This window comes from Phymastichus coffea, unplaced genomic scaffold (genome assembly GCF_024137745.1).
Source record: "Phymastichus coffea isolate CEN01 unplaced genomic scaffold, Cenicafe_Pcof_1.1 PCOF00065, whole genome shotgun sequence".
NCBI classification, from domain to species: domain Eukaryota; kingdom Metazoa; phylum Arthropoda; class Insecta; order Hymenoptera; family Eulophidae; genus Phymastichus; species Phymastichus coffea.
Window position 1 is genome coordinate 1,396,004 of NW_026706876.1, and position 27,631 is coordinate 1,423,634.

The 27,631-nt window shown below is 33.5% G+C and overlaps 8 protein-coding genes across 16 annotated transcripts; 2 read left to right on the top strand and 6 right to left on the bottom strand.

Moving 5' to 3' along the window:
• Positions 1-30: 30 nt before the first annotated feature.
• On the bottom strand, positions 31-1,776 carry LOC131667389 (probable methyltransferase-like protein 15 homolog). The gene is made up of 2 exons (XM_058940769.1): positions 1,673-1,776; positions 31-1,519 (listed from the first exon to the last, which is right to left on the bottom strand). The coding sequence occupies exon 2, from the start codon at positions 1,152-1,154 to the stop codon at positions 51-53; it is 1,104 nt and encodes a 367-aa protein (XP_058796752.1). The 5' UTR covers positions 1,155-1,519; positions 1,673-1,776; the 3' UTR covers positions 31-50.
• On the bottom strand, positions 1,210-1,933 carry LOC131667382 (ubiquinol-cytochrome-c reductase complex assembly factor 2). Its single transcript, XM_058940761.1, has 2 exons — positions 1,866-1,933; positions 1,210-1,471 (listed from the first exon to the last, which is right to left on the bottom strand). The coding sequence occupies exons 1-2, from the start codon at positions 1,931-1,933 to the stop codon at positions 1,210-1,212; spliced, it is 330 nt and encodes a 109-aa protein (XP_058796744.1).
• A 154-nt stretch (positions 1,934-2,087) lies between these two features.
• Positions 2,088-2,865, bottom strand: LOC131667419 (uncharacterized). The gene is made up of 3 exons (XM_058940815.1): positions 2,808-2,865; positions 2,301-2,669; positions 2,088-2,238 (listed from the first exon to the last, which is right to left on the bottom strand). Exons 1-3 carry the CDS (start codon positions 2,823-2,825, stop codon positions 2,194-2,196), a joined length of 432 nt encoding a protein of 143 aa, XP_058796798.1. The 5' UTR covers positions 2,826-2,865; the 3' UTR covers positions 2,088-2,193.
• Positions 2,866-3,011: 146 nt separating this feature from the next.
• On the bottom strand, positions 3,012-7,875 carry LOC131667418 (26S proteasome non-ATPase regulatory subunit 9). 3 transcript variants are annotated; one of them, XM_058940812.1, is made up of 5 exons: positions 5,121-5,374; positions 4,033-4,149; positions 3,806-3,905; positions 3,545-3,729; positions 3,012-3,345 (listed from the first exon to the last, which is right to left on the bottom strand). In XM_058940812.1, exons 1-5 carry the CDS (start codon positions 5,250-5,252, stop codon positions 3,118-3,120), a joined length of 762 nt encoding a protein of 253 aa, XP_058796795.1. In that variant the 5' UTR covers positions 5,253-5,374; the 3' UTR covers positions 3,012-3,117. The 3 variants fall into 3 exon arrangements, with proteins under 3 accessions (XP_058796795.1, XP_058796797.1, XP_058796796.1); XM_058940814.1 differs by lacking the exon at positions 5,121-5,374 and adding an exon at positions 7,827-7,875 and having other exon boundaries at positions 3,017-3,345; XM_058940813.1 differs by lacking the exon at positions 5,121-5,374 and adding an exon at positions 4,431-4,818 and having other exon boundaries at positions 3,018-3,345; positions 4,033-4,356.
• A 250-nt stretch (positions 7,876-8,125) lies between these two features.
• LOC131667414 (intraflagellar transport protein 70A) lies at positions 8,126-20,554 on the bottom strand. Of its 6 annotated transcripts, XM_058940807.1 has the most exons (9): positions 12,027-13,016; positions 11,884-11,949; positions 11,470-11,808; positions 11,266-11,401; positions 11,026-11,190; positions 10,685-10,953; positions 8,863-9,270; positions 8,412-8,799; positions 8,126-8,327 (listed from the first exon to the last, which is right to left on the bottom strand). In XM_058940807.1, the coding sequence occupies exons 1-9, from the start codon at positions 12,090-12,092 to the stop codon at positions 8,188-8,190; spliced, it is 1,977 nt and encodes a 658-aa protein (XP_058796790.1). In that variant the 5' UTR covers positions 12,093-13,016; the 3' UTR covers positions 8,126-8,187. The 6 variants fall into 6 exon arrangements, 1 of the variants encoding a protein (XP_058796790.1); XR_009302198.1 differs by lacking the exons at positions 8,126-8,327; positions 8,412-8,799; positions 8,863-9,270; ... (1 more) ...; positions 11,026-11,190; positions 11,266-11,401 and adding exons at positions 15,241-15,411; positions 20,409-20,554 and having other exon boundaries at positions 11,727-11,808; positions 11,884-15,173; XR_009302195.1 differs by lacking the exons at positions 8,126-8,327; positions 8,412-8,799; positions 8,863-9,270; ... (1 more) ...; positions 11,026-11,190; positions 11,266-11,401 and adding exons at positions 15,241-15,411; positions 15,707-16,263 and having other exon boundaries at positions 11,727-11,808; positions 11,884-15,170.
• Positions 9,414-10,666, top strand: LOC131667417 (zinc finger CCHC domain-containing protein 17-like). Its single transcript, XM_058940811.1, has 2 exons — positions 9,414-9,850; positions 9,930-10,666. Exons 1-2 carry the CDS (start codon positions 9,737-9,739, stop codon positions 10,590-10,592), a joined length of 777 nt encoding a protein of 258 aa, XP_058796794.1. The 5' UTR covers positions 9,414-9,736; the 3' UTR covers positions 10,593-10,666.
• LOC131667416 (egl nine homolog 1) lies at positions 16,921-25,543 on the top strand. Of its 2 annotated transcripts, none has more exons than XM_058940810.1 (5): positions 16,921-17,681; positions 17,895-18,589; positions 23,836-23,955; positions 24,039-24,249; positions 24,337-25,543. In XM_058940810.1, the coding sequence occupies exons 1-5, from the start codon at positions 17,414-17,416 to the stop codon at positions 24,354-24,356; spliced, it is 1,314 nt and encodes a 437-aa protein (XP_058796793.1). In that variant the 5' UTR covers positions 16,921-17,413; the 3' UTR covers positions 24,357-25,543. The 2 variants fall into 2 exon arrangements, with proteins under 2 accessions (XP_058796793.1, XP_058796792.1); XM_058940809.1 differs by having other exon boundaries at positions 16,922-17,681; positions 24,407-25,543.
• On the bottom strand, positions 25,502-27,614 carry LOC131667415 (DNA polymerase epsilon subunit 2). Its single transcript, XM_058940808.1, has 4 exons — positions 27,380-27,614; positions 26,757-27,303; positions 25,941-26,654; positions 25,502-25,858 (listed from the first exon to the last, which is right to left on the bottom strand). The coding sequence occupies exons 1-4, from the start codon at positions 27,445-27,447 to the stop codon at positions 25,589-25,591; spliced, it is 1,599 nt and encodes a 532-aa protein (XP_058796791.1). The 5' UTR covers positions 27,448-27,614; the 3' UTR covers positions 25,502-25,588.
• Positions 27,615-27,631: the final 17 nt, after the last annotated feature.

Here is a 27,631-nt window from a genome sequence, read left to right on the forward strand (position 1 = left end):
TTTATTACTACCTACAATTTAATGAAAAACTAAATAAAATTGGAAAAAAACTATTTTATTTTAGCAATAACTCGAAACTTTGCTGATCGCGACCGAGGATTTGCGTAAACTTCTTCATCAGATGGAGTCAAAACATGTTTGTGTAACATTAACCATGGAGATGATGTCAATGCTTCTATATCCTCCTTATTTTGCCAAACTTTGCCCCAATTTGCGTATCTCAAAGGCAGTTTATTTGCCACACTGTCACTAACATTACCAGACAGATGTCTTTTCACTATAGTGTCTTCTAAAGAATGAAATGATATTGTAATTAAACGACCATTGATTTTTAATAATTTTGTTGCTATGACTATAGCATGATTGATTTCATTCAATTCATTATTCACAAAAATTCTTAATGCTTGAAATGTTTTGGTAGCTGGATGTTGAAATCTTCCCAACTGATCAGTGTTTATTTCACTAGAAAATAATGATTCAATAAATTTGGCTAATTCATGAGTTGTCTTTAAACTCCTAAACATGTATCTTGCATCGAAAAGTGCTCTTGCTATTTTCCTTGCTCTCTTTTCTTCTCCATAATACTTAATAATATGGTACAAATCTCTCTCGCTAGCTTTTTCAAGAACATCTGCTGCTGTTGGTGAATTTGTAGATCTATTTCCATCCATTCTCATATCTAAAGGTCCATTTTTTGATATCATAAAGCCTCTTTCTGGTGTGTTGTATTGCATTGATGAACAGCCAAAATCAAAGAGCATAGCATCGATACTATTTTCTTTTATGTGGTAACTTTCTAATAGTTTTGGAAGCTCTGAGAACCTTCCAAGTAGTGGAAATACTTGACCTGGATACTTTTTAGCTAAATCCTCGGCAAAGTTCATTGCAGTTGGATCACGATCTAAAGCAAAAATCTTTACATCAGGCACAGTATCTAAAATTTTCTTGGAGTGTCCACCTGAACCAAATGTCATGTCAATCATTGTATCTCCTGGTGCAAGGTTGAGATAATGTAGAGTTTCTTTCCACATTACAGGAAAATGAGGTGCATTTGCAAATTCTATATCACACTCATAATTGTTCTGATTTGCATTTGAAGTAGTATACAATCTTTGTCTAACTCTAAGGAGCTGTAATCTCTTAAAAAATTTCATGTTAACTTCTTAAAATCAAGAATCAATGAATATTTACTACTTTTAACATGTACTATTATTGATCTCGATATTTATTAACAATATGCTTCACTGAATTCTTAACTTTACTAAAAAATCCTGAATTTTCTAATTCTAATTGTAATGCTTTTTGAACTTCATGGTTCATAGCTAATGAACATAATTCTTGCGACAGTCCAGTTGAAGTTTTCTTAAAATTATGTGGATACTTTTTAGCATAATAATTTGATGCTATTTTATCTAGACTCTGATAGTTTTGCTCACATAACTCTTGGTTTTGTAATTTACTGTTTTCTCCTCTGGAAAATGTGATTTTTATTTGCTGACGTATATATTGACTAAGATCACTGGAATAATATTATTTTGAAGTTTATATACTAAATTTATTTATATAATATTAAAATTATATGTTCGTTAAATATAATAGAGTTTCACGTAATTCCATTTACTATAAAATCAAAAAATAAATAAATTGCTAAAATTACAATATACTTAATTACACGAAAACGTATGTCCTAGAATATCAAAATTACATAATTTGAGATACTTTTTAATGATTAAATTGTTTTGAACATTCATAAATATTAACGTATGCTAGTTTTTACGCGTGTTCTAACCTACAAAACTGAAGTAATATTGTGAAAATGTAACAACTTGAATTGAGGAACAAGAAAAGTTTTTGTAGTTACTTACTCTACTTTAGTTTTGTCTAATGGCCATTTGTCCAATAATCTCATGTACTTCCTGTATAATTGTGTCATTATAAAGCGGCAAAAATGAAAATATTTCAAGTTTACGTCATTGATCCGATCGAGGGAAATAGCAGAAAGAACAAAGTGATATCTATACTACTGAATTTGCTTTGGTAAGTGGAAACGTATGGATGAAATAATATTTATCATTATATTCATTATATATTTACATTTATTTGCTATAAGCAGACTACAAAGCCAGAATACAAATATATATAACATTGTACCAAATTATTTTCTATGTGCACTAAATAATTGTCTTGTAGAATTTAAATTGATGCATGATCTTTTTTCACATTTTTTGACCAATCCTTCTGTAATAGAACAGTAAATTGTTTCATTTATAATTCTAATGATTTTAATTAATATTACTTACGTCATTTCTAGGCCATGAGTAGTTCAATGACTTTTTAGATTTTAAATTCTTATTTTCTACAGATTTTACTGGCTGTTGTGAATTTTGAAGAAGATTATTGAGACCAGCAACTTTTGTATTTAAATTATTCTCATTTTTGTGGTCATCACCAAATTTAAGATTTACAGCATTATTAAAAACATCCCAAGATCTTTCATTTTTCCAAACTTCAATCCATGATTGAGGTGGTTGTTGATTTCTCCAAACATCAATCCATGGTTCAGAATTATATACAGGATATACAGCATAAGCTACTCTCCAAGGTGTAATATTTGAATAATCAAATATTGCAGCTTTACAGTTGATAATTGTAAGTGATATTCCCAGCGTCTAGAATAATATTTAATACAGTAGAAAAAACTTATTCTAAAAAAGTATTTTGATGTTGTATCTGCTAATTATTCTAACATAAATATAGTATCTAATTTCAATAAATATTCAAATCATAGTAATGTTTAATGAACTTACAACTAATAAGGAATTCATTTTCAGTAGCTTATAAAGTAACTAACAATGTGGAAAGATAATAAAATCATTTTATAGATTCTCTTGTAGCATCTATTCAAAGGTACTTAGTATACATTTTCATTTTGGACTAAATATACCTCAAGTTTCAAAGGTCTTAAGGCAAGGACTTACAGTAGATTAAGGATTAGAAAGATGATAGTTGGAAAATAATGTGCAATGTAGATGTTTTTAAAAAATTATAATTTATTCTTGATAAAGACTTACAGATAAATGTGAACATCTTAAGTGATTAATAAACTGTTTATAAATCTTATCTCTCTACAACCTCCAAGGGCACAACGTTGCAACCGAGAAGTCCTTTTCCACTCCAAGGTCTAGGAATTAAGTTTAATACAAAAGTATTAGATCCACGTTTGATTTTCAAAGAGACAGTCTTGTATCTGCTATTTTCCACAAGAGTTCCAATATCTTTCAATGATGTAAAATTTCTGTTTGAGATTGAACCAAATTCTAGAATCAGATCATCCACTTGAATACCCTAAATATAATTAATTCATTAATAAACATAGTGAAATCAAAAAAGTTATTATTTAACATGTCACAGGTTAAAATAATATTTTTATGAAATTATAACAAACAATGTAATTACTAAAGTGTGTGTGTGTACATGTGTGAGCATGTGTGTGTGTGAACATGTGTGTGTATGTACTAAATAATAATTGTAATTTAATTATTACCGCTATTTCTGCTGGGGATCCTGGTGAAACAATATTTACTCTTAAAAATGGTTCCAACAAGAAAACTTCTTGAAAATGATTAGATGTTGAGGGAGATTCTTGTGAGACATGTCCAGCAAACTTGTGAATCTTGTGCAAACCTTGTTCAATTTTCAGCATCAGAGATTTATGGTCATTTTGCAAACCTAAATATGCATCATGTCAAAGTTTTATTTTGTAGTAATTCACTAAAATTCGATAATCAGATATTTCGAAGCTCACAATTAATTTTATGACGAGCATGACGAACTTGATAAACATCAATATCATTTCTAGGAAAACCTTGGGAATCTACTAACTCGTCTGTCATACCAACACGATTCTATAAACAAATGAAATGAAATATGAATGAATAAAAATGTCATGTCATGAGAGGTATTTTTAATAGAGAAATATATAATTTTTCACGCAATGATTCTATGGTACAAAGTCAATAAACAGTACTTAACAGTATCCAAAACATTTTTCGCGGCTTGCAAGTCAGCTTCAATTTTATCTTTTTCCGTCATTAGCTGTAAAACAGCCGCTTTTGCTTCTTCTAACTCCGTGTCGATCACCATTTTTTCCTTGAATAAAAACAAAGCAAGAACGTGTATAGCAAATGCAATGAAATGAAACTGTTTCACCACAGCAGAGAATATAGAACGACACCGCTATATAATAGTAATAGAAGGTCAATCGACCGGAATCTTGAAGTGATGTTTTCGACGAGTTGATTAGTTTCTCGCTTTAGAGGTAGGCGGTGCTGATCGACAACTCGTGCGCGGGACGAGCTAAAATGCCGAAGATAATATAATTTAGATGCTGAGAAGGTCGCAGGCCCGCATGTATGTAATAACATACATACTTGGTTAGTTTAAGAAGTTCCGTTAGATGACGCTAGAATGAACTACTGTGTGGGTATTTGGCGCGAAAATTGATCGAGTTGGAATGCAGCTCCACAGTTGCGGCATGATTCGGAAGGAAGGAAAAAGGAACTCGACAAATAATCACGTCCTCCTTAAGAAAGAGAAGAATGTTCATTAAAGTAGAGTTGATAATGTTGCTGCTTAAGCGTTACTAAGCGCACGAAATGAGGAGCGAACGCCAGAGTCCGAAGTAGTCTTTGACTTAGAGGAGCATGCAAAAGAGAGGATAACTTCTGATTCTGCGGCTGAAGATCCAAGCTCCTTCCTCCCCAACTAAAACAAATAATGCGCTGAATGGCAAGTTACAATTTTGTCCTAGAGAAATGTTGAGAGGAAATTAGATGCAACCACCTATTACAAATTATGTAAAAAAATCAAAATATGAATTAACGCTAAAACTTAAATTATACATTGTTTAAAATCACAGTAGAGTTTTACGGAATGATTACTGTTCGCGGCATTTACACTCCAGGACATCGGAAACGTCTGTGTTCCTCACATCGTTGTACAAAACGCACCGCGCTTTTCACTTTATTTTATTTTGCCTTTATTTTGCCTTTTTATTATACCTGCCAACGGCAGGTCATAAAGCGGCTATAAGGAATGTATCTGGGCTATAAACAGCTCACCCCATAAACGACGGGGTTGGGTTGGCTCGTCGGTCCCGTCGACCGCCCGCTGAGCGGCGCGCACGTCCCGGCTAGGATAGCCGTCCACGCTTCCTCGTTTTCTCTGTCGGTCGCTTCACGGGCCCACGGCATGCCCTCTCACTCCCGCTTGTTACACAGACTAGCGGAGAGAGGGAAATATCTCACGCCGACTGATCCAAGCAACACTTTTCCGACAAGGGTCTCAGTTAGTGTATTAGAATTGTCGAGGCAAGTCTTACCGCTCTAGGGTCGATACCACTTCATGTGGTTGCGTCATTGCATGCGACAGTGACTGCCTCACCGAATCAAGCGTGTACGTGACTAAGTGGGATTGTGCGCGCCTATTACGATCACTCGTGAATTGTACACATCCACGATACTTAAGAGTCACGTGGGATTATAAAATGGCTAAGTGATTCGGTTAAGAGGCTCATTGGTATGTAAAATAGTGTTACCGACTTTGAATGGGGCTTACACCCCAAAACCCTGCTAACTATATTGTCCTAAATGTAATAGAAAAAAAAATTTGTAAGGGACAAGGACAGCTGTGGGCCGCGCGAGGACCATATGGCCCAGGCATAGCTATAATGTCTGCCATAACCCGAGAGACAAAGAGGAAATTAGGAAAACCCACTTAGGAAAATCGTGTCCCTTTTCCTTTGTCTTCGTCCTCCTGATGCTAAAACGAGCGCAAGCGCACAGGCGTTGTCGTGGCCGTGAAGCCAAACCACCTAGGATTTCCCCAGTTGGCATTCAGATTCCTCAAGGATTATCTCCTGACTGTGTGAATCACCGATGCATGGATAGCGTTAGCGCAGAGGGTACCCTAGGCAGGTAGGCTAAAAGCAGAGGTATAGAAGTGGGACAGGGATGAGGGGGCGTATTGCACGTGAGTGACTGTTAACGCGTTGCGTTAGTTTTACTTCTGCGCTCGAATACGCTAGTTGTAAGTTAGAAATCATCCTGTAACTAATAAATAAGTCTGCGAATTGTTCAAGAACCAAATAAACCAACAGAATAGAGCAAATAAAAGCGAATCATTTATCGTTCCATGCTCATCCCGTCCCGAATATATATATAAAACTATTATCACACCGAGGATGGATTAGGGCTGCTTCTTATTTGCAAATGTAAAACGAAACACTTTACAGTGTTTAGATTCAGTTTAGAACGCTACCCTTAGGATGCATGAAGACAACTGCCATCAACATCCTTCATCATCTGCCCGGATTTACATCATTACAAAACTGCAGAGAATACTAACGTCAAATATGTTGATTAGATCAAACTCAACTATTAATGGGGGAATCATTCAAAAATTGAAACTTTTAACATTATTGTTTTCCATACGCAATTGAAGCAGCAAGAGATAACATTCGTGCTTAACGTATTTCACAAGATCAAAGAATCACTCCTCGCTCAATTGCTTAGAGTTGCAAACAATGTAGTCTACACCATATCGTACAAAGCACTTAATAACACACGTAGATAACTCTTTGGGAAAAGACATTATCTCAACAACAATCTCAAATATGCCTCAATTTAACTTTTCACTCTGCAGTCGGACACTAAGATTTCAGGATACATGCTCATTTATACCGACGGCTCAAGATCCGAAGAGGGCTGTAGGGCAGATGTATTTATACCCTAATGCAATGCATATAGCGCTGAGGCTTTCGCCATTGCTCAGGTATTGAAGATGCCCATAGACCATCGCTGTTCAGATACCGTCATTCTGATTGACTCCTAATCAGTAATCATGCACCTTTAGAGGCAGAGACTAGAGTTTAATATCCACCCATGGATAGCTGACATTAGAAAACTAGTGCAAGACATCATTTTGCATGTCAATATTATAATACTCTATTTGATTTCGAGCCACAATCCCGCCCTCTATCTTAAGAAGTCAAACCAAAGTAAGTTCCTCAAATAATGCTGATAAAGAGCTCCAAAAATACACGCTTCTAGGAAAAGGTACCAAGTACATGGAACCAGCCGGGGCCTTTAGTAATAAACCATAGTTTAACCGCAGCGGAATGGACAGACAGAGAATTGCAATATGTAACCGTATTAAATCAGGACACACCAGAACCAAGGTACATTTGGTGCGTATGAATATCCTTCAAGATGACATGCTCATACGATGACTAATTGAGTGAGATCCTGGAGCACTGTTGTGGAAATGCCCCAAATTCTGTAAACTTAGACCAGGTCTGTTCAGAGACTTGAGAGAATTAAAAGTTAACATTAGCACGGATGTTATCAACGTATTTAACACGGCATCCATTAACTCCCTGCTTAGAACTACCAGCTTTATTCTACAAAACAAAATACTTATGTGATATCAAATTCCAGGAGGAAAATCAATTCTACTTCAATAGTTCAGTTACTATATTACTAGCCAATGCATTTTAATGTTAAATTTGCCTGTGGAATATATGATTTCTATAACCACACATTAGATCTACTATCAACCAAAATTAAACATGTGCTATATATAATCTACTAAGAAGAATATATTATAAACAAACCTAAACTTAAGTAGTTTTATAAAAATAGTTTAAGGTTAAAATTGGAGAAACCAGGTATAATAGATTCTAAAGGTATAATACATTCTTTTTAATTTCAAGAGTGAGTCCATATGCTTGAATCACATGTTTGCAAATTCCCAGAATTTACTCCTACCTTTCGATTGTGGTTATAACCGAACAAGGAAAAAAAAGACTGTCATTCTTATATTCTGACCACAGCAGCATTTAGTATGACACTGCTGAAAGTACGTATATCTATATTTTCCAGGAACGTACGTACTTAATGAGGCCCGAGTCGATCACTTAGTTGTATTTGAGATATCACAATTATTTTTACGTGTGAATTTAATATTTTATTTTTAATACCCAACATATTGTTTGAAAAAATGTGACATTGGTTTTAATTAATTACACAACTAGAAATTAAAAGAAAATTAGAATAAAATATTTGTTGTAAAAATTTTCTGCTTTATTGAATATACAATTCACATTAGCATGCATTTGCATTGAAGCTTTCAAGACATTTGATATTTTAAAAATAATGCTTTTAAATATCTCGCCTCATAAGTAACGGTGTCCTTCGCTTTAGGCATTGGTGCCATTTCTTGCAATTCTACTAAAGGATCTAATTGTGTTGGTATATCTCGCCCATATACTAGCAAAAAAATAGTATCAAGATCCATATTTAATTGAAATTTTATTAATGTATAAGAAATTAAGTTTTAAATGCAAATCCTACCTTCACAATGTTCGAAAAATTGAATACAATCTTGCAACGTGTTGTCATTTAATACTACTAATTGTTTAGCTAATTGTTCAAATAGTGACAAAAAACACCGTTTGGCATAATACCAAGTATCAGTTCCTAACTTTTGATTGTAAGGGTCCAAGCTTTTCATAACTCTCGATATTCCAAATTCGTAATTATTTCCCTTTGCGCAATAAAGAGTTCCGATAACAAGATTGACGATGCATAGGTGGAATAATTTTTTATCTTGGTCGTTAGAAGAGATCGCTTCTTCTTCCTTTTCAATTCTCTTCATCAAGTGTTCTGCCTCGGTGTTTTGACTAGTCATAATATAACTCACACACAAATTTGCTAGAACAATAGCACTTACGTCTAAAATCTGAAATCGGAACCAATTAGTTTGCCTTTCAACATAATAAAGTCATATTATTTTAACGCATACATTATCAAACTTCCTTTTGACGATCGGTTCGTAAAAACCAACGGCATCTTTAAATTTATTTTCCTGCATAAAAACAGTGTGAGCGACATTTAAATTCCAAATTTCATTTTCTCTGCAAAAATCGATACTCTTTTTAAAAATTTTCTCCACTTGAATATAATTTTCTAAATCCCAAAAGATCTTTGCTTGAGCCATCATCACCGGTACATAACGCTCCAAAGCATCGTCGTAATCATTTACAGCTTTTTTCAAAGCCCTTTCATCATGATTCAATCGTGCCTCTTGCACCTGTTTCGTGGCTTTTCTTAACATTTCCGTGTGCTTGTTAGCAAGATCATCGAACTTTTTATACGCCTCTTCCGGAGATGTCTGTTGAGTAATTAATGCATCCAGAAAATCATACAAATACTGAAATGAAAAATTAAATAAGGTTTGAAAACAAAAATGCGCTCCGAATTTTCAAATATTATTTTTTATAAATTATAAATAGCAAATTAATAATTAATAATTATTAATTAATAGGTAATTAATAATTATCTTTGGTACTTTCAAAAAAATTTGATGTTACATGCAAATACTTGTGAAGATTTATATAAAAGAAATAATCATCACATAAGCACTAATCGATCTATGATTAATCGCTACATCATGTGCTGATTGATACGATCCTGACCTAAAATCGTGTGCGTGCACATCTCTTTATGGTGCACACTACACGTACACTACACTTGCATGTGATAGTGTATGTTCTAAACATAACCCCAATTTTCACGGCATCTAGTATGTTAGCCTCTACTTTAAAGTCAGTGTACAATGATTAACTTATCGTAATAGAAGATGGTTTGAAATCAATTCAATTTCAATTTCTGCACAAATGGCTTGTCAAGTGAATCAAATATTTTTGGGGGAAGTTGCCTCCGTGCAAAATTACGGAGCATTTGTCCGAATACCGGGATGTAAACAACAGGGTATGATTCATAAATCACAGGTAAATAATAAGCTATTTTATGATTTAAATATGATACAACAGAGAATAGAATTAATTAAAAACTATATATGTATTGTAGATAAGTTCATCTCGTGTTGATGATGTAGCTGATGTTTTAGAAATAGGTGAAAGAGTTTGGTGTAAAGTTATATCTATTCAGGACGATGGTAAAGTTGGACTGTCAATGAAATATGTAAACCAAGGGACTGGCAAAGATTTAGATCCAAATAATGTTCAGTTTCAATTAGATGAACAGAAGAGAAAAAAATATAATCCTAGAGAAGAGCGGAAAGCTATTGTATTAGAGGCCATTTACAAAACAACTTGCTTCAAATGTAAAACTCCAGGACATCTTGCTAAAGATTGTTTTTCAATGCCTGATGGCAAAAAGTATGAACTCTTACCAGAAGTAGAAGATGAGGAATCTCCTTCTCTTCCTCAGGTATCTCAACCACAAACAGATAATAAAAATAAAGAGAAGGAAAAGAAGCACAAAATAAAAAAATCTAAGAAAAGGAAGAAGAGTAAATCCAAACATGCAGATTCAGATAGTGAAAGCAATGATCTACCAGATGAAAAACGTAAGAAGAAGAAGAAGAAGAAAAGGTCAGAAGAGCAAAAAAAGAAAAAGAAAAAGCAGCAAAGTAGTTTAACTGACAGTGATTCTTCATCAGACAGTGATAACGAGTATGAAAGTAAAAGACATGCTAAAAAATGTAAATATTCGAAAATTAGGCACTAAATTTACAATAAAGATTATCAAAGTTTGTGTCTCAATTTTAAATTATGTATAATTTTTGTACATTATTAAATTACTTATCAAAAATTACTCACAGGACTCAAATATTTGTAAGTCAAATCTACATTTTCAGCTAATACATCAGCAGCCATATCATAGTATTGGTGTTTGCAATATAGCAATAATATATTTGCAAATGTTTCTGGTGGGAAAGGATTTTGTTGTAATAAAAATTGCAACTTTTCAAAGCCTTCACTAGGTTTTGTATCCATATTAATCAAAGCTTGATTGTGTAAAGTAACAGCATCCAATTCCTCTTCTGATCTTGGAGGCATATCCGTTAAAGCCTCTTTTGCTGCTTCATCTTAAAAATGTAAAGATATCTCATACATTTTTGAAATATAGTATTTTTAAGCAATTAACTATGAAGCATTACAATTTTTCAACTGATATTCAATAGCTGCTTTCAAATTAAAAGCTTCTGTCAGGGCAGTTTCATGTAAAGTTAATGTATTGCCAACACTTCTCACTTCTATACCCTCTGTTGTCAATCCAACACTAAGTTCAGGATGTTCTTTTATACCTTGCTCAATAATGTCAGCTGCAAATTTTGATTTAACAGCAATTTAGCTTCATTTTTTATGATGATCAATTTGATAAAATAATCTTGCAATACCGATATGTTTTAAAGATGTTGCATATTCTTTCAATCTATAATAACACAGTGCAACATTGTAAGATAAATGAGGCTTGAAGCCGGCAATTTGCAGGGCATTCGTAAATTTTTTCAAAGCATGTTCATATTCTTCTTCCTGCAAATAATACAATTATAAAAATGCTTGAATCTAAAAAAAATGTTCGTCAATATTTTTGTTCATACTTGATATAACAAACATCCAAAATTAATTTCCGTATCAATGTCATCCATAGGACACTGGTCAACGTAGCTTTTTGCCGCTACGGTATCTTCTTGTCCGTATTTTATAGCAGCTTGTAGCTTCTTCACTTTTATCTCCAAATCTGGATTGTTCGCAATACTTGCGCAGACAGACCATGCTTCTTGATAAAGACACGCTTGATGTAAAGCTTGCGCGTGATAAAGCTTATAAATTGCTTCATCAGGACATAATTGTACCAGCTTCTCGTAACAACTTGCTGCTGCTAAAAAATCTTGAGTATAAAAGTAACAGTAGGCTAAGAGAGATAGGCACGGTTGAGACTATTAAAAAATATATTTATTAATATTGAAAAATTATTCAAATTATTCTAACAGAGTTATATATTATTTGCTTACGTTCGAATAGGAATCAAAAAGTACAGTCAATACATGAATTGTTTCGATATATCGCTGCTCTTTGATCTACAGAAAAATAAACAATTGTTTGAATTAAGTAGTTTTTTTTGTACTATGTTACAAATGTTCTCAAAAAATATTACCATCATATATATTATTTTAGTATATTCGCCATCTTTAATTTGTATATTATGTATAAAAGTACTCATTATTATTTGAATATATATTCAATTGTATTTTCTTTACACATTACGATCATACATCATCTACATGTTTTGTTTTGACACAACGCACTATGCGTTGCTATAGCAACCCATTAGAAAATAGACAAAAATTTTTGAGTTGAATATATAGGCATTCTAAAATACTAAAAATTATCTAATTTCGTCAACAACAGTTAAATAAATTAGAATTTTTACATTTATACAAAGCTTACATCTATCATAATCAACAGAAAATATATTTTTCTTAATTTATTCAATAATGCTTTATGTATAATAACGCGTGAATAAATACGTGTTAGAAAAGCAGTAATATCTATGGTAATAACACTAATAACAGCAAATTTAACGATTATCATACAATTAGTTAAATTTTTTTAAATCTTATAAAATAGTGTTATATTGGGTTTGACAGTCATTCTTACTTTAAAAAGTAAATTGAAATATTTTGCCTTATGCACAGTTGAGCTTAAAATATTAAAATAATATTTCTGACACTCTGTGCAAAAAGCATGTACTTTCTGCATGCTCGATCAAAAACGTGCGTTGAAAATCGTACTTTTCACACGTCGTAAAAAAAATACGGTACATCACATGTTCGGAAAAAAATTCCTCATCTCGTGTCTTTTCATCCTCGTTTCGCTCGGGCGTCACCACGACGCAAACCGGAAATCTACTTTCCGGCACTTATATCGTAATGTACTATTCCTAAATATGATTAGAAAAATTAACTTTTTATGTAAGAAAGAAATTAATTTTATATCACAATACATATAAACTTCATTTTTCAAGTTACATTTATCTAAATGCTTACAAATTTTTCTAAAATTTTAAACTTTTATAACGTTTGATTTTTTACATTATAACTAAAGAGAAATAATAATAATCAATATAAAATTACAAATGTTTGCATTAATCATCTGCTAATCTTAATTGGCGATTTTTGGTAAACTGCAGATAAAATCCTCAAATCCTTTAAATTTAAGTAACTTAGAATTTCTCTACTAACTACATAAGGCAACTCAACTGGCACTTGTAATTCTTCGTTATTCTTAAAGAGAAATTTCAAGGCAATCATGCCGACTTCCAGTAATTGTTTCTTGACTTTTCCTCTTTCATAGTTTTCCTGCATCATTGAAGAATATATTGGGAAGGCATTTGTGTAATCACTGGACTCAAAGGCACTTGCTATATTTTTATTCCTTGCATAAGAAACCATTGCATTTGTACTCTTAGTCAATATATCATAATAAGATATATTCTCATACATTTTTTTACTTTTCATATTAATAAGCTCTATTAAGCATTGTTCAAAAAACAATTGTAGGCGCCATTGTTGCTCAATCAAAATTAAATTTTGTTCACTCACATGTCTATTCTCAGATACCTGTTTAGCAATATACATGATAAGGCTATCAGTTATTTGATGCATTTTTTCACATCCTGGTAGATCTTCATAACGTGGACTATCTGTGGCTATGAGTAAGGGAGTTTCGTCGTCTTTGTCTTCTGCATTAATGTTTGCATTCCAATTCAACAGCAACTCAACCATATCTTTATTCATATCATAAACAGCAAGTCTAAGCAAAGTTTGATAAACTTTAATAGAAATATTAAGATCAGCTCCATGATACAACAAATATTCAGCTACTTGATAATGACGTTTTTTAACAGCATAATACAGCGGCGTAAAATTATCAACATTAGTTTTAACATCGACGTCCATACCTAACTTTAAAAACAAAGCAACTAATTCCATAGATCCTTTTTTCGCGGCAAAATGAAGTACTGTGTGACCGTCTAAAGTTCTATCGTTTATATTAGCGCCTCTATTTAACAAAATTTTAGCGATAATCGCAGAACGATTCTCGGCAGCGAAATGCAAACAACTTTTGCCATCTTTGCGTTTTGCATGAATATTGGCATTATGCTCCAATAAAAATTCAACCATTTTTTCATCTTCAATTCGAATCGCGAGATGAAATGGTATCTGACCTTGCTTATCAGCATCATTTACATCAGCTCCAGATGCTAAAAGTATTCTTGCTATTTCTGGGCAATGACTGACAGAAGCAATGTGTAAAGGAGTTCTGTAATGGTCTTCTTTAGCATTAACATTTGCTTTGAATTCTAACAACATTTTAATGATCTTTTCATCCTTATTCTTCACTGCTATATGTAAAGCTGTCCAACGGTACTCATCAAAACCATAAACCATGTCGTTTACATCAGCTCCACTAAATAACAGCATTTTGGTAATATCGGCACTTTGTCTTCGAACAGCTATATGCAGTGGTGTGTGACCATTACAATTTTTGACATTGACATCTGCCTTGTGCTCAAGAAGAAGTTTGATCATCTTTTTATCTCCATTTTCTACAGCAATATGAAGAGCTGTTTTGCGATACATATCATAATCATTAACATTTGCTCCATTACTCAAAAGTAATTTTACAATCTTTTCACATTGGTATTTATTTTTCATAGCAAACAGTAGAGGTGTTTCATTGCATAAACCACCTTTGGCATTTACTGGTGCTCCATGTTTTAAAAGCAATTTGATTATGTTTACCATGTCATTTTTCAATAATACCTCTGGCTTTCGTTTCTTGCAACTTACATGTAAAGGTGTCTCCAAACGATCATTGCAAACAGTAACTGAAGCTCCTTTTTTCAAAAGCATCTTGACAATTTCAACTTTTCCTAAACAAATGGCTAAATGTAGAACTGTCTTCTGTGTAAACCTTTGATTCTCTGGATTGACTTGACAATTTTGTGTAAGAAGCCATTTTGCTATGTTTGTGTGATGATAACATAGAGACCAGTATAGCAGCATGTATCCACTTTGCCATGTTTTTGAATATGATAATCCAACTAATGCAATAGTCTTTTTCACTTTATCTAATTTTCCCTTTCTAATAAAATTACAGATCTCATAATCATAATCATTGTCCATGACGAATTCCTTTCTTTTTCAATGAACTTGAAATTTTATATTCATTTTAATATGAATTATTTACTTAATAAGTAATCAAGGCTTTAAATAGTTTTCAATTTTCAGAAAGTCTTCTGAAAAGTAAATAGTACATTAGACATTTGAAACTTCAATAGTGATTTACAGAAAATGAATTCTTACCTTATAAACATATTAATATCTCAAGATTCAGCTGTGCTTTTAATAAATATTAGATATCAAAAAAGCTGCTTATTTGAATAATATAAGTTTATTTATGCAGCAATTTTGTTTATAACAGGAAATTATTGAAATTATATTTCAATACATTTTCAAAACTTCTCAAAGTAAAACCTATGAAACATATAAAAAAGATAAGAAATTAGAACTAGATATCAAAATGATTTGTTGAACCTAATTACGTCAAAAATAGATGGATAATAAAAAAATTCTTTTTCGAAAAATCGAGGCATAAAAATAATTTGTATATGCATATATAAACAATAATTTATACATGTAGCATCATGCAACTTTTTCTTTGAAGAAAGAAAGCTAACCTAACTTTAGTGTCAAAAAATCTGAAATTTTTGCATTGTACGTGACAACCCCATGAGTCATTCATTAACAAAAATCAGTAAAAAAGTCTCACGATCAACAGCATCGCCGAGAAGTGACTTCTGGCTCTAAGAACGCATTTCGTGACGTACAAGATTGTTGTTGCTGAGAACAATAATGATACAGGGTAGGTGGACCTCTTTACTGACGACTGCGACAGCCGTTGCCGCTGCACGTCGCCGCCGTGCCTGCGTCTCGCGTCGCGTGTCTGCATTAAAGGGTGACGTGATGGTCTGCCAATGCACGGTGCCACGATATTACGGTGGCGACGCGTTACTGCTAGCAGCCAGACGATAGACGCGATTATTTTGTCTGCGCGAGTATCCGTATCTTTTCCATTTCCGATATATAGCTATACAGTATATCAGATGTACGTAGTACTGAGAGCAATCAACATCGTATTTTCACTTCATTCAATTTAATTAATGGTACCAATTTCCGACTTTAATAATTGACACAGGCACTTGTCGAAGCGTCCATTCTTATTTCTACGTTTTTCAAGAATAAACTTTTGCTGTCAGTTCCAAACTACACGGGTGAGCGTTCAAAAAATAGTCGCAAAACCACAGCACTTATTTTATTTATACACTGCGATAAGGCGCTTTGTTGGCGGATCTTATATTTGGAGTCGCAACAGTTTTTTGTCAAATAGGGCAAAAACTTCCAATTCATAAATAAATCATTTTTTTTATTATAGAAAAGTGTCAAACATTAATATTTAAACATTTCAATTTGAATTCAAATGGTTTATAAAAAACCGTGATTTTTAGCAATCAACGTTATAAAGTAAGAACTTAAACTTATTTAGAGGTGGTTTTACTCTATTTAAGACATATTTAAGGGGTTAAATATTCGGTAAGCCGACTATTGTGCACGTAAATTGTGCACAGTACATATATGAAAATTAATACACAGATATATCGTGTCATATTATCCTGTGCACAACAATTCCGGTGTAAAATAGTTATATGCACAATCGTCAGCTTGCCAAATATTCAATATAACACTGAAAATGTTATTTCTAAATCATGTACAATAAGGGAAAATAAAACACGCACTATTTGTAGGCAAGACGCACGTCCCTAACATAATGTCAAGCGTTCACTCATTCACGACACCCTTAATGGCCTTGACACGCTGCACTTTTAAGGAAAAATCAGGCATCCGTAAAGTGGCGCCCCCAAAAGAACTAAATCTATCATACGAGAAAGAGAGAGAAAGAGAGAGTACTGCCGAGGTATGTTTCCACGAGTTGGCAGAAATCAACTGAAAAAAGGTAGCTCTTCGCATCTATATCTGTACACATCTTCTGTTTCCATCTCTTTCGCAGATCATCGCAATTGTATATTTTCCGCATGCAATTTCCCCCTCCACGTTTCGAAAAAAATCGTCATCGCGTCAGCTGCCGTGCCATCCTCAGTGCACGATAGTTGAATCAGATCAGTGTCCAGCAACACAATTTGAAGACAAGTGTGAAGGTGATCCGCACGCATTTGTTCGCCGAAAAAAATACATACAAACAAACGCTCGACATTGAACGTAGGGGATTACATGATAATAATCAGGAATAACGGTGAGATAAAAGAGAGTTGGCTGCGCAGCTGCACAGTTCGGCAGCCGTGAGTGCGTATGTGACTTTGGCCGCTACAGGCATGTCGCCGAGGTCGCTTTAACTTCCAAAGTGTTGGGAGCGCGTAAAAAGCGTGATAGGTAGGAGAGAAGACTCTTCTGCCCGCTGAATATGACGACTCCGCTCAATTGTACACAAGTTCACCCAACGAACCGAACTGGTGGTTACGCTGTTAAAGTCGAAGGTTGCGAAGTCTGTGGCAAAAGCGACAGGTTACTTAGGTGTTCGCGTTGTAAAAGTATATTCTATTGCACAAAGGAGCATCAGAAGCTTGACTGGAAGCGACATAAGAGGCAGTGTGTCTCTGACTGTACCTCAGATAATAAACCGAGTCAGGATTTGGATCAACTACTGACTAGAAGTAAAACACTTGTCCAGGGTAGGTTTACCTGTGTTGATACTTGTTCTCACTTAATGCATTAAGTTTTTATTTGCATTCAATTTCATAAAAAATTTTCGCACATACGATTTCCTACTATTTAAAGAAAATAATTCTAAACATGATGTTGAAAACAAAACTTTACTTTGTACCCATAGTTGAGAAATTTTTACAAAAGAAAAGTCTAATATTGATTTTTCATCTTTCTTGTAGAGGACAAAAGCGACAGCAGAAAGCCTAGGAACAACGAAAATATAAATCTCCATAGTCAAAATTACAGAGGAGATACCAGAGACAGTTTACATACAAAAGATAAAGAAGACGGGTGGACTCTACCCATAACTTACGAGGGTAGTTCAGAAGATACCATCCTGGGAGCCAGAGCAGAATTGTTAAATCCTCTTCAGGGACCTAGAGTGTTAGAGAATTCATCAAATAAAACAAGCCTAGACATGCCAGAACCATGTCACAATGGAATCAAAAATTTTCCAGAGGTTAGATTGAGGCACGAGGAAGATTTCTTTCCATCGCTGCAACTGCCAAGAAGCAGAAACAATTTGGAAGAAATTGATGACATTTGTAGAAATTTAATCAGAGATCTTGATAGCTATGGGGTGTGCGTTGTAAATAATTTTCTTGGTACAGAAAAAGGCTTGTCAGTGCTAGATGAAGTTTTGAATATGTACAGTGCTGGAATGTTCAAAGATGGTCAGTTAGTATCAAATAAGGCTGGTGCAAGTGACTTGAAAACAATCAGAGGTGATCAAATCACATGGTTGGATGGCAAAGAGAAAAACTGTCAAAACATTGGCAATTTAATATCTAAGGTAGATGCTATTATAATGAGAGCCAACAAAATGCGTAATAATGGCAAGATGGGTGAATATACAATCAATGGAAGAACCAAGGTAATTAATAGCCTTTATCTTATGAAAATACAAAATACTTTTTAAAAATTTTTTTAAACTTGATATAGTATCAAGTTTTCTTCTTTTTAATATACACATTAAAATATTTTTCAAGCAAAAGCCATAGCATAAACATGTAAATTATAAGTTTAAGTTTGCTAATTTGAAAAATTGAATTGTCATCATTATAACACTTTCAAAAATTGTTTTGAGTGTTTAGTGCAAAAAAATTGTATTAATGAAAGAGAAAGTATTTTATTCATACCAATATTTTTCATCAGTAGTAAAATTGTTATTAACAAAAGTAACAAAAGATAAAAAATAATCGTTGATTTTCCTTAGCACATCGCGTATTTAAATTTCACATGTTATCAATGAATAGAAATTAAATTAAAATACCAAGATACACTTACAAATTAGCAGTTCCCACATAAATTTTTAGCCCATCAAAGAATATCATTAGCTTTTTATTCGAAAGTAGTATATTATATCCGAGATAATAAGAATAACATTTCTATATTACATATCACTGTCAAGTCAATTTGAACAATATGTACATTTTATTAATTGTTTATGTCTGAAAAAAACGTTAATTCTTTAATTTTTATAGCTAAACAAAAAAGTAAGTCCTTAGTATCAAGCATACTGTAAACAAAATCGTGTTGCAATAACAAATAAACCCCTTTTATTTTTTTGTAAATGTCTTCTCCTACGCGTCATCCCCGTAAATCTTGTACTTGTGTTAATCGAGCAAGCAAACAAGAATGTTTACGCATGGCCCGCGGTGAACAATCACCTACAATTTTGCAAAAAGAAATGCCAAGTTCACTCTCAAGAGCTTGCTTCGAGGCACGTTGCCAGCAATCGTCCTTATACTTAACAAATGTATAGTAGACGATTTTAAATTGATTTTCAATTATAACGGTCTAAATTTCTTAATAATAATAATAATTAGATCTATTGATTTGTTTAGCCTACATAAAAAATTACGATTTACATTTGAGAGAAATTAGTTAACTTCTGTTTTTTTGCTTCTTGACTAGCTACATATAAAACTATCGATTGCCTAAAATAATTACATTCAGTTTATTTCGATGAAATGGTTTTTATAGGCAATGATATTGGTCGTCTGCCTATCAACAATTTTAAAAAAAAAACCTCATCCAGCATTTATCCCATCAGCAAAAAAATACAATGTTAATTTAGATGATACACAGGCAAGCACGAGAGTCAGTGGGATGCTAAAAATAGAAAAATCCGCGAATCGAGTCGCTATCTCTTTTTCCTTAGCCTTCCTTACTACCAAAACGATCTATATATCTGTGAGGTCAGTGAGAGAAGACAGTGCAGCAAGTCACGTACGCCACTGGCGCTGCTACCGCGCTATTCTCTTTCCTCTTTCACCACAACGTGCAGCTCAACTGTTTTCACTATTCCATGAGAAACTAACACGGTGACAAATACACATTTCGTGTAGATATTTTTTTCACTTTTCTTTTTTTTTTCTCAATGCACATGACTCTGATTGTTTTATGAAGATTACATGTACACGTACATAAATAGTTAGGTACAAATATTGTTGTTTTCTTTGTTCGTATTGATTTTAATAGTTCGAAAATGAATGTGTTAGAGTAAACTGAAACTCGTTTGAATTTGATTGCTCATTAACAGGTTTGTTGCATGAACTATTAGTGATCCGCTCAGTGGAAAATTATAACGCATTAAAAAAATCATCAATAATGGCGTATGATAGTTAAAAAAGCCCGTTCGTCAATGAAGTGAATTTCCAATTCTTATTTGTTGTTATAACAAACCAAACCTGAATCTTCCCTTCGCTTTTAAATAAGAAAAGAGCCAGTCGACTATAAATAACAAAAAATTAAACGAGAGAACAAAAAGGCGCAGATGCATGCTTCTGTCTCTCTCTTTAACTGGATTACTCATTCGTAAACATGTGTAACTATGCTCGCGCTACGATATAGACAGTACATATTGCCAAGCCGCGTTTAATCTATTAGGAACGGACTTTTTGTGCGCTCTTGTAAATTACTATATGTATATATCTATTTCAAAGTAGATAATACACGCGTTTATTAAATTCCGGCCGACCGGATAAATCAAATTCAATCATTCTTTCCAGTTTATTTTTACATGCTATTAATGTTTCTCAGTCGGTAGAAACACGATGAGTCGGGATTTGCCAAGGTCTACTTCGAGTTTTGAATTCAACTTGATAATAAATCGAACAGCTGAAAAATACACTTGGTCGACATGCAATTTGGTGCACACGCTGTCACGATACGTTACAATGGCGTCGTGTTTCCCGTGTACCCAAAGCTCCGCCTTATCCGAGATTATTGGTAATATCCAGTGAATGAGGTATCCGATAGACATAGTCACGTAGGCCACGACGAAAGCAGCTCGATTATTACTTTCTATGACGTATGTATAGATACCTTTAAACGATGTGTTAGCCAGCTGTTTAACATGTGTATACACATAGAGCAGCGCATTGGAAATAATTAATCCATTTTTAATAACATATCAGATTTACGCAATCTATCATTACCTCTTCGCAGGTGACATTGAAGTGCGGTAAAAAAAGGTTACACGAGAACTATTATCATGCGCTATTCGTTAAGACATTAGCATAGATTGTTGACCATGACTGTTATAATATTTTTGGGGCATTGCCCGTTTAGGGCACTCAGTCTACGTGACATTCGGCACGTCTTTATAGGACCACGCGCGCGTGTGTGGCAACAGATAGAATCCCAAGGCCCTTCCGAAAAAGAAAAAAGAAAAAGAGAACTTGATGTGTAATTGACTTTGCCTCTTGTGTGGAAATACTGAATATTTTATGGTTCAGAAGGTTAGTGGGTCGTGTTGTCATGGGTGATCGACTTGAAAAATGATTTATTGTAGTTGGTAGTCCTAATGCTTAAAAAATATGACGATCACGAATGTTTTTCGGATTAAGAAACTTTTTTTATTAAACGTAGCACAATCAATATTGATGTCTTATTTATTAGTATCTTATAAACTGTACATAATTAAGTCCTTGATGGAAAAAAGCATAATAAAACGTGTTAATGATGTTGTAACTTCCGACATAACAGTCTCGAGAACTTTATATTCGATAAAAAAGTGAAAAATGTTACGTGTTGAAACTTATTTTTTTCCAACCGGCCGCATGGACTCGACGAAACGTGACACTGGATAAACAAAACGAAAAAACTCATTAATCCATCGATTTCATTCATTTTCTCTCTCTCTCTCTCTCTCTCTCTCTCTCTCTCCTGCGTACATAACAAACTTATCGCGATTGATATATGGCGGCAACTTGATTTACACATTGCTCACTTGTTAAATTATTAATACTATCGAGAATCGAATATGTTGGGCTTGAGTCACGCATTGGTGAATACGAGTTGTATCTGATGTTTTCATTAGTCATGTGTGATTGTTTGTCAACTCTATTAGAAACCATTAGCAAACTTTTAACATTAAAATAGATTTATTCAGATGCCGCTGATTGTAATTTAAAACATACAAAATGTATTCAAGAAAACATTTTTTTTTCCAAGAAATATTTTTGAAAAGATCATTAACAGGATCGAAATTGATAAATGCATCTTGCAGACGATGCATTCGAATTCTTGCATGTACCGTTCTCGACAATCTAGTTTTTTTGACATTTGCCACGACGCTCTTCCGTACAAAATATATACTTTTTTTGTGTAATGCTGCCCATTGGAAACTCGTCGACAACAGATACGTAATGTTAATCCATAGATTTATCAGAAATACATTGATTAAGAGTGAAATTAAAATGATATTTTACACTCAGCACCTATTAATATTTCAATACACTGACAGCTGTGCTTGCAACCTTTTTAGAATCGTTTTATTTCAAAAATGAACACTGTTCTTGCCCAGTATGTATCTACGGTATGGATGCAATCTTCATTCGTATTATATTTCCAAAATAGCTATTCTAACGATTTCTTTGACGTAGCAATCAGTCGTATAGCACCTGACAACGTGAATCTCGGTATTCGGACACGTATACAGAAACGTTCTAGGTATCGGGATACTTGTGTCTGAGCAAAAAACTTTTTGTGCTCGTTATGAATGCGACATGGCATTCCCGATGTACGTTTTCATGCTAAAGATTGATGGAGATATAACGTAAATTACAGTACACAGTTTGTTTGAGGTTCACACTTGACAAACTCTTAATATTTAATGAATACAGTTACCTAATAAAACATAAACAGCTAGAATGTTATCATAGAAATATGATTTCATTGGACAACTATTTGCGTTATAGAGAAGGAGGAGGAAATCTTGGGAACGATACAAAACCGACGACGCCCATTGCTTGATATTCAATTTGCGTTTGAATTAAAACGGCTATGAAAATGGAATTCATCAAGTTGCATAAATTGGCAAGTTTTGTCAAATTACAAAAGCATTGAAATAACGACTCAATCGAAAAGTAGCAAAGAAAAAAATGTGTGTTAAAAACGTGGCATACTGTCCTGAAATTCAGAGAACTGCTCAGACGCTAAAAGTCTGACTCACAAATCATGCGGCTTCGAAAGAAACTAAGCAAGTTTCCTGCAGACGTGCGTCCTAAAAAAGTCTTGATTTTCTCCTTTCCTGTGTACGAGAGGCCTACGTGCTGTAGAGCGGCGTTGCGCACACCTATTACACGAAAGCAGCTGCGTAACCCAGCTCTCTTTGCCTCTCGACGCGTAACACGGCTCGCGCGCGGTTGGCCTACGTGATGAACGCCGTGAAAGTTTACTAAGAGCGCTTCGTAAATTTCTGCCGAAATTAGAGAATGGAAGAGTCACGGTTTCATCAATGAATAGTCGCTGTTGTAACGAGCCAAACCTCTAGAAGCCTGCCTCAGAACTAGACCAGCCAGGCGAGCTTTCGCGTTGAAATCTTTTTTCTAAATTCATCCATTAACTTGGCAGCTGTACGGCACCTGTTGTGTAGCTCTATTTTTTAATACGAGTATAGCTTTTCGTTTCAACCAGTCTCGAACTCTCGTTCGATTATGCAGCAAGTACTCGCTGGAACAGCTTTTGCTCTGCGCCAAACCTAAATGATTTTCTTTGAAAACGAGCGTTCAACAATTACTTCGATAATTATGTCTACGGAAAAATACGTCTCTTTCATTACACGACCGATTTTCTTCCTTTTTTCACCAAGAAAATATTTTTCTGTTACAGGCTATGGTAGCGTGTTATCCTGGCTACGGTTCGCATTACGTGAAGCACGTCGACAATCCAAACCGAGATGGCAGATGTATCACTGCTATATACTACTTGAATAGGGATTGGGACATCAAGGTAATCGACGAATCAACGAATGCTCGGAATTTAGTCGAAGTTCAGGAAAACCTAGAATTTCAATTATAATATACTTGTTTCAGCAAAACGGAGGTCTGCTCAGGATATTTCCGGAAGGCTGGCAAGACCAAGTGGCAGACATCGAGCCACTGTTCGATCGTATTCTCTTCTTTTGGTCCGATCGAAGGAATCCGCACGAAGTGCAACCCGCCTACAAAACTAGATACGCCATTACGCTGTGGTACTTTGACGCGGAAGAAAGAAACGAAGCTTGTAGGAGATACCAACGAGACAGTGAGTATTACATTATTGTTTGTTTATTCCTTTGATCATTGTGACACATGATATTGGGAAAAAAAAAAACAAAATTGTAATTTTTAGATGTACTTGCTGAAGATTGAACAAAAACAAAACCAAAAATGTAATTCAACGTTTATTACGTTGTTTTCAGAGGAGATGAAATCAGGAAACTCATGAGACGGAGAACACGCGCCAATAAGCCGACGGATCGCCCGACGACTGAATTTATTATTGCGACACTCCGTATTTGTATATAGTTTATTACACACATATGCGCGCGACAAATACATTGGTACATAATTGTATTACTATATATTAAGAGTTAACTAGATATAAGAAACTTCGCGGCGAATCCTGCAGCGATCAGGAGGAATTGATTTTGGTGTACTGTCAATGATGAAATTAAAATCACAACATACTCAATACGGATGTGCAATAGTTTAATATTTTTTTATTCTTTCTTTCTTTTTTAACTTTTTTTGCTATTTTTCATTTCGAACAATCACGTTTTTCTTTATCATTGATCTTAATTTTGCGCAACAACTTGAGAAATAATGTCTTTATTTTCTTTCCTCTCATTCTTTTCGAGTGCGTAATGCACTAGACTAAATTCGTATGTAATTGAGTCAAAATTGTTTTCAAAATTGTATGGGGTTTTTCAAGTGCCTCGACATGAGTAAATTGTGATACATAACATAGAAAGTTCAATTACCCTTAACAAAGGTTTTTAATACTTTTCTTTTGTCATGTGTTGTATTCCAATTTTTTTTTATTTATAGGTTTATACATATAAGTAACAGTTTTGTATGTATATTCAACTGACCGAGTATGTTTGTATCCTAAAGATTATTTTTCCTGATTTTGCGCTTGTTTTTTAAAAGTCAAATCACGCTATTGTACATATATATTATTTAAAAACTAATCGTTTCAAGTCTATCGATATATTCAGAACTTTGATAAAATTATTTTTAAGTCTGCAAATACTTGCTATCTTTTACTATAGTCCTTTCGATATCCTATTCCTGCCTATTCAATCTTCGTACGTTTGCAAAAGTTACTTCAAATGATTGCAACTAAATATATCCGAGAAAAAATTTATACTCATAAATTGAATTCCCATAAATAATATTAAACCATAATTATGAAATTTTTAAAACATGAACAAAAGTTTAGTTTGCGCCAATACATTTTTAAAATTTGCTTATTTCATATTCAAATATAATAGTCATAAAAATGCGGATTCATATAAAGTTTTATACAGAAAAATAAATATATTATTAAAAGTTCATACAAAAATAAAAGGAATTATTTACAAATTTTACTGTGTTTTAACTTAAATTATATCTTCCGGTAAAATGCATTCATCTACTCCATTTTCAGATGGATAGTAGGTCATGAATGTAAAATTACTTTTGACAAATGACCCACAATTAATTACTTTACATTCATAATATGTTGTTTCGTACGGTTTAAAATCATCAGCAACAACAACAAGATCTGGTGTTGGATATAACTGTAATGCGTGATCATGTTTCCAATATACAGGAATTACTGAAAATAGTAGTGGAGTCAAATGTGACTGGCGAATTATGGATTTTGCAAACTGAAACAAAATAATTATTAAATATATGTTTAAAATTATTTGTATGAATATACTTCAAGTAACATGATAAGAAAATTCTTACAGCTTTATGTACAGACTCTGTTATGCTATAACCATTTTCATCAAAAGTTGGTTTTGGATAGCTAAGAGTATTTCTACATAGTTTTGAAATCATATTTTCTCTGAATACAACAATTTCTTTTGTGCAGTATTGTATTCTACAGGGATTAGTTGCTAGTTTAGTATTTGGTACAAATTTCAAAAAATCTTCCATCAAATACTTTGGCAGAGGGGGCCTTGGCAAAATTTTTGGAGCACACAAGTCATATGGACCAGGTACAAAAATAAACATAGTATATTGTTGTATTAAAGGAAATTCTGTAACTATTGCTCCAAGCTTTTTGAATCCTTCTTTTAATTTAATCAAATTATTTACATTTGAAAGAGAACTTGAAAAATGTCCACATAACACTATTGCAATAGGAGGATTTTCAGAGTATCCAGAGAGTAAGATTTTAAATTTGTTCAAGACAATTTCACTGTCCACCCAAACCTCTGAGACAAAAATTAAATAATCATTTTTATTTGCCTTTTCATAAGCACTCAACTTTTCTGAAAATTTTAATGATGTAGGATGAGGACCGCCAAATGTGTTGGCTGTATTAAAATTTGTACGGCTATTTTCACTTGGCTCAGCTGGTGGGAAATCCATATTTTCAACATGTAAGAAACCATCAACATATTTTCCTCTTGCTATAACTATAGATCCTTCCATAATCAAATGAGAATCGAACTTGTAATTATATGTTAAGAAAAACTCATTCTATAGTACATAATACAAGTCGTACAATTACAAATAGAAATATATTAAAAAATAAATCTCAGTATAAAAGGATATAGTATCTTTTAGATTAAGTTTCACTGAACCACCATAATCTTCCAAATAATATTGCCCTTCTGTGAGCTGAGCTAACAAACCCATTACACAAACATTTCTTGTTTTGGACTCACTGAGTAGATAATCTAACGGAACCAATTCAGATTTCTTTTCTTCAGATCTTTCGAATTTGGTTGTAGAAAAAAGAGAATGTTTTTGAGTCCTGTACCACAGCAAATCCAGACGATCTTTAAATACTAATGACTTGTATGAAGCATCAGAAAATAAATCATAATCATTATTCTGTAATATATATTTCTTCTTATCAATGTCATAGCCAACTTTTGGCACTGTAAAAACATCTATAACATTCAATGTTGTTTCTGTTTCTTTTAATGTACTTTGTGGTTTGAGACATTCTGCCAAAGCAAGTCTTAAATGTTCAATATCAACTCGTGGAGTGGACAATTTCTGAGTCAAAATTTGTTCAACAATTTTAGTCAACCAATCTTTTGGATCTAATTCTGAACGACTTTGTAGATGCTTTGCTACTATAGCAGAAAGTTTTCTATAAAAACAGAAATATTTTATTTTAAAAAAGAATCGATCTTGGTGTTCAAAGATTATGCACGTAAATAAGTTACCTTGTTATTGTAAGTCCATAGATGTCAAATGTTTTATGAACCATTTTTACTAAATTTTCGTCAGCCATAGTAAAATTTTATCAAAAATTCATTCACTCAAAAATACAAAATGTAAAATATTTATTTTAAAAGAATAATGAAATGTTCCATAATTCTACGTTATTCTAATTATCACTATCGATGTAAAATAGTTTTTTCACGTGTTAGTTGGCGCCAAATCATGACGTGATATTTGACTAATTTTCAAAGAAT

Bases quoted from the DNA above. Each gene is read 5' to 3' on its own strand.
- LOC131667389 (XM_058940769.1), bottom strand. From the start codon at position 1,154: ATGAAATTTTTTAAGAGATTACAGCTCCTTAGAGTTAGACAAAGATTG.
- LOC131667382 (XM_058940761.1), bottom strand. From the start codon at position 1,933: ATGACACAATTATACAGGAAGTACATGAGATTATTGGACAAATGGCCA. The intron at 1,472-1,865 runs GTAAGTAACTAC...CACATTTTCCAG, and splicing joins TTAGACAAAACTAAAGTAGA to AGGAGAAAACAGTAAATTAC.
- LOC131667419 (XM_058940815.1), bottom strand. The intron at 2,239-2,300 runs GTAAGTAATATT...GTTCTATTACAG, and splicing joins ACTCATGGCCTAGAAATGAC to AAGGATTGGTCAAAAAATGT.
- LOC131667418 (XM_058940812.1), bottom strand. From the start codon at position 5,252: ATGCCGTGGGCCCGTGAAGCGACCGACAGAGAAAACGAGGAAGCGTGG. The intron at 4,150-5,120 runs GTGAGCTGTTTA...TTTTTATTCAAG, and splicing joins CCAACCCCGTCGTTTATGGG to GAAAAAATGGTGATCGACAC. The intron at 3,730-3,805 runs GTGAGCTTCGAA...ATGCATATTTAG, and splicing joins TGCTCGTCATAAAATTAATT to GTTTGCAAAATGACCATAAA.
- LOC131667417 (XM_058940811.1), top strand. From the start codon at position 9,737: ATGGCTTGTCAAGTGAATCAAATATTTTTGGGGGAAGTTGCCTCCGTG. The intron at 9,851-9,929 runs GTAAATAATAAG...TATGTATTGTAG, and splicing joins GTATGATTCATAAATCACAG to ATAAGTTCATCTCGTGTTGA.
- LOC131667414 (XM_058940807.1), bottom strand. From the start codon at position 12,092: ATGAGTACTTTTATACATAATATACAAATTAAAGATGGCGAATATACT. The intron at 11,402-11,469 runs GTATGAACAAAA...TATTATTTGCAG, and splicing joins TTGGATGTTTGTTATATCAA to GAAGAAGAATATGAACATGC. The intron at 10,954-11,025 runs GTAATGCTTCAT...TACATTTTTAAG, and splicing joins TGAATATCAGTTGAAAAATT to ATGAAGCAGCAAAAGAGGCT.
- LOC131667416 (XM_058940809.1), top strand. From the start codon at position 17,414: ATGACGACTCCGCTCAATTGTACACAAGTTCACCCAACGAACCGAACT. The intron at 17,682-17,894 runs GTAGGTTTACCT...TCTTTCTTGTAG, and splicing joins AAGTAAAACACTTGTCCAGG to AGGACAAAAGCGACAGCAGA. The intron at 23,956-24,038 runs GTAATCGACGAA...TACTTGTTTCAG, and splicing joins ATAGGGATTGGGACATCAAG to CAAAACGGAGGTCTGCTCAG.
- LOC131667415 (XM_058940808.1), bottom strand. From the start codon at position 27,447: ATGGCTGACGAAAATTTAGTAAAAATGGTTCATAAAACATTTGACATC. The intron at 26,655-26,756 runs ATATCCTTTTAT...ACATATAATTAC, and splicing joins AACTTAATCTAAAAGATACT to AAGTTCGATTCTCATTTGAT. The intron at 25,859-25,940 runs GTAAGAATTTTC...ATTTTGTTTCAG, and splicing joins CAGAGTCTGTACATAAAGCT to TTTGCAAAATCCATAATTCG.